This window comes from Triturus cristatus, chromosome 7 (assembly GCF_964204655.1).
Source record: "Triturus cristatus chromosome 7, aTriCri1.1, whole genome shotgun sequence".
In the NCBI taxonomy this organism is placed as follows: domain Eukaryota; kingdom Metazoa; phylum Chordata; class Amphibia; order Caudata; family Salamandridae; genus Triturus; species Triturus cristatus.
Window position 1 is genome coordinate 969,904,886 of NC_140590.1, and position 4,564 is coordinate 969,909,449.

The 4,564-nt window shown below is 45.5% G+C and overlaps 1 protein-coding gene across 1 annotated transcript; it reads right to left on the reverse strand.

Annotated features, from left to right (window-relative positions):
- Window positions 1-243: 243 nt before the first annotated feature.
- Window positions 244-3,208, reverse strand: SMIM32 (small integral membrane protein 32). The gene has a single exon (XM_085618013.1). It carries the CDS (start codon window positions 2,360-2,362, stop codon window positions 1,958-1,960), a length of 405 nt encoding a protein of 134 aa, XP_085474139.1. The 5' UTR covers window positions 2,363-3,208; the 3' UTR covers window positions 244-1,957.
- Window positions 3,209-4,564: the final 1,356 nt, after the last annotated feature.

Sequence of the window (4,564 nt, forward strand, 5' to 3'; positions counted from 1 at the left end):
GTATGCGATATTCTATCAATGAAAATATCCTGCAGTGAAGTGCACATGTGAGGGTTTAACCTCTACAGGTAGCACTTCAGGTGTGGCAATCCCTGAAATGAAATATAATGCTGCATTTTCTGTTGTGGAGTGTCTCCAAATGTTTCAAAGTCTTTTGACTTGTTTAAAGTGCTGACAGTGTGTATATGCACCCATGATTTCCACACAATATTACACACATATTAAAAACCAAACCTGTCATCAGTCTCGTTGATTTCATATTTAATAACTCTGGTTAAAATTTTAGACATAAAATACACAAACATCAAAAAGTAGATTTTCATGTGCAGTAAGAGTGTTGAACTTGTGTTCCCTTAGTTTAGTTTGCCTTATTTCGACCAATTATTTGTATATGACCGGATTCATGGTGCCCACATGTTTCTATAACGAGTAGAGCTGTAACTATTTGTGCAGTGAGTGGTACAGCATCCTAAGCTCACAGTTCATGAGGGCTGCGATTTCTTTTTTTACCATTAGTTGTTCACTCTGAACACGGTCCTAGCATGGCTAAACCAGAATACTATGGGGCCATATCCACGGATACAGCTTAGCAGCCAACAAAAGGCTAAATGTGTGTGAGATGCAGTCTTTTTGACATGCAATTTTAGAATTAAAGGCTCGTACAGGGCGCAGTGGGAAGACGGACAGCAAGTCTTTGCCATGCTCTATACAAACCGAACAGCATGTTTACATGAACTGAAGTCTTCAGTACGAGACGAACAGCAGGGTTAGTCATTTGGTGTAGTTGCTTGGCAGGGGAGCCAATGTGACAAAGCTATCCTCTGTGAGTGTATGCCTAAATGGATCTAATTCCAGATTCCCCATGAAAGATTACCTTTGACCCATTGAAGTATGTGTGTTATGTTCCTGCTCGGAATGGAAGCACTGTTTAAGTTAAAATACTTGTTTATTATACATCACTGTTGAACATCATTTACATATTTGTGGGGTTATGAGGTGCGTGTGTTACAAGGCATCTGTCTCTTACTGCGAGGATAGTGCAGCCATCACCGCTCCGACTTCAATTAGAAATTAGGCATCCATAAATATGACCTACGCGGAGGCATACTGAACATTTTAGTTAAAAATATTTTTTACAGCACCTCACTGAATTTTGCTAATGGACGTTACATAGATCATTTCTCCAAATGTGGCTATGAAACATCTGATTTTCAATGACCCACGACCATGGCTGAGTTTGCTCAGTCGGCTCCTACAGAAGTTCTTTAAGTGAAGCTAACCCAAGGAAAATATACATTAGGTTCGGTGACCCAGGGCAAGTGACACCATGTATGTAAAAAAAAAAAAACCTCCATATTAAGCTCTAGCAATTTATTCATTTTTTTCTGAAGAAAGGAAAACAAACAATACTATGAGGTGTTGCAGACCAGGGTCGCATAGTTAAATGATCGATTTGATTACACATTTTAATTTGCTTTTCTCTGTGGCCAGAAAAGTGGAACTACAATAATCCTATATCAGAAGTATACATCAAATGCTCTCAGTAAGTATACATTTTCCTTAGTTTGAGCTCAATGGCATTGTTGTTGATGTGCTGACTGAAGCATGGGTTGCTACTGTTGAATACTTTTTAATTGGCTCATGATGCATACGCCCAGAAAAATAATGGTAAATCGAGTTTACCTCTTCACTTTATAGTGGAAATCAAATGTACACATATCCTGCACTATATACACCTGGCTCTCACTCTCCTCAAGTCTGAGACTCTTCCCGGCAGGCAGAGGCGATGGATACTCAATACACTCAGGCATTCCCATTATTGGAACAGATAATTGCATCCTTGTTCACAGCCCAAATGGGGTTGCGGCACCGCAGAGGCATCAACAACCTGTATCACTTCAAAGTACCTCACACAACGAATCCCACTTCCATTATTTCCAGGTTTATCCCATCTGCCTCAGACAGACTGCGTCTTCCACGGGTTCCTGCTTTCGCGCAGCGACCTGTCGTAATAGGGCAGCGAGGCAAACGAGGAGTTCCTCAGCTGGCAGTTGATGAAGAGCACAATCAGCACCACAGTCAAGAAGAGGAAGACGAAGAGGACCACGTAGGTGACCAGGTCCGGCTTGTTGATTTCGCCTTCTTTCAGCACCCTGGCTGTGGACATGTAGAAGACAGAGGAGCTGGCCGGCCTCTGCGTGCTGCCCAGGTAGGGTGTGCTGGTCTGCACCATGAGGTGGGCTTCTGTGGCACTGGTGGAGTTCAGCAGTACATCACCATACATGTTCCTGTCTGGTGGTCCTCTCCAGGACATGCAGCCTCTCTCTCTAGCCCTATGTTTGGAAGGGGACGGGTCCCACATGGAAGTCTTCCAAGCCCCCCATTCTTTAAAGCCACGTCGAGCACAGTTGTGTGGTTAGTTCAGTCAGCCTCTCCGTGTCCTCTGGTCTGCAGTTGTCTCAAACAAGGGTATCCGCAATGTGGAGATAACGAAAATCAAATAATCCCTTTGTTTAAAGATTCGCTCTCCCTAGCGCCCACTAACACGGTTTGTTCAAGCCGTTAGCGCTCATTTGACAACACGTCAAAAAGATGAATGCGAGTTGGTCGGACATGCCTCTGTGAGTGGGCTGCGTGTGCGCGCGCCGCGGAGCCCTCCGTCGGCACCCGGCGCCCCGGAGAGGTGGCCACCAATCACTCCTTCCAAACGAACACGCGCTGCTGCAGAATATCGAGACCGCTTCCCAAGTCACTCAATCAATATCGACCCCGGAGATCCGGAAGGCAATCAGACCAACGTCCACCAAACCAGGCTGCCCCTCGCGCGCAGCATTTAGCCGAAGCCCCAGAGGCAGCGCCCTGCAGAGCCCGCGTCCTCGGAATGCAGCTCCTGTGTGGCATCCGTGAACTTCCTGCTTTTACCGCACGGCAGCAGCTTCCCGAAGCTGCCTTCACTCGCTGCTAGTTGGTACAAACAGTTGGCAGACGTGGCTTTTGTCTTAATATTTGCACAAGTTCCTCAGAAGCATGTTTGCGCCCCCGACGCTGCTGCAGCCGATTACCCTGATCCAGGCGAGCTGTTAACTGAAGCTGGGATCTCTCTCCGCGCATTAATGTGTAAAACATGTGACTCGACTCTCCTAAACTGTAGCGCCGCCGCAGCGTCACTCGCCACAGTGCGCAGGCAAGGAGTGCACCCTGGTGCTGAATGTGTCTGAAGGCTGCGAAATGTTGCAGTAGCTCGACGATGAAAAGATAAAAAAACACAAGCTATCGCCCTTCGTACACGTGAAGGCTCGCGACTCGCTTTAAAGCCATAACGTAGGAGTACAGTTAGTGATATAATCAACCATTGTGCTATGAGAACATGACCCCAAATCACGCGCTCACGCGCCCCCAGTTCTTTTCCACACTTTTATCTTTATTTTTATTGAAGCGGGCTTCTCCCGCGTAAGCAAAATGTGCCTCCACACCCTCCACAGCCTGGCAATTAGCATGTTAATTCATTTCACCAAATTGCCTTTAGACTGCTATTAGATGTGGGCTGGTTGCCAGGTTTCTTTTGTAATCCCTCACTCTTATGCATTCCTGATACATCAAACACACAGCCCTGCATGACATTTAAACAACTGTCTGGCTTCCCTTTCTTTGTGCTGATAGTTAAAACAAAGCCGCCGTCTGTCCTCTCGATGGGATTGATAGCAGCGCCGGTTCTAACAGCTTGCACGCGTATTCTCTCGTATGCAGCGTTGACGTACAAAAAGGACAACACAATGCGCAAGAACTACACCATTTTGCCCCAAAAAACGCACGCTGAAAATCAGCCTATTTCGCCTCGACACCTCAAGCAAAAAGCCTGTGCCCATTAAATGAATACACGATTGAGACAACATATTTTAGACTGGTTTGTAGCGCTGTAGTTTAGTTTGCCACTGATTTAACACGCTAACTGTTGCCAACTGGGTAATACGCATGCATGCTACAGTGTCATCTGCAGGTCCTGGTGGACGGATTAGTCTTTCTTCCTTCCCGTGGTGACTCAAATGAAAAACACCGCTGGCTAATAGTCAATTTTGTATAACTGGTGTAATAAAAAGTGAAGCAACAGGAGCTGGAAAGGAAAATTACCTGGCAGCTGAGGTTAGAGAAATAAAATGTTTATATTTATATGGTTTGTGTGTATGTGCTGGTGAGAGTGTACATGACTGAGGTAGTGGGTAGTGGGTCTGTTTCTATGTGTGAGCATGTGTGTGAGTCAACTTGAGTGAGTGCCAAGGAGTGAGAATGAATGTGAATGAGTGAGACTGAGTGAGTCAGAGTGAATAAGAATGAGGGAGTGAGACAAAGAGTGACTGCAAGTGAGTGACTGAGAATGATGAATAAGAATGAGTGAGTGGGATTGTGAATGAGAAATGAGTGTGAGTCAGAATGAGCATGACTGAGTAACAGTGAGCGAGTGTAACTGTGAGCAAGAATGAATGAGAACAAGAGAAAAAGACTGAGCCAGAGTAAGAGTGAGTCCAAGTCAATGTTGGGTGACTGAGAAAGTATGGGTGAATGAGAG

Excerpts from the sequence above, each read along its gene's own strand:
- SMIM32 (XM_085618013.1), bottom strand. The coding sequence starts at position 2,362 with ATGTGGGACCCGTCCCCTTCCAAACATAGGGCTAGAGAGAGAGGCTGC.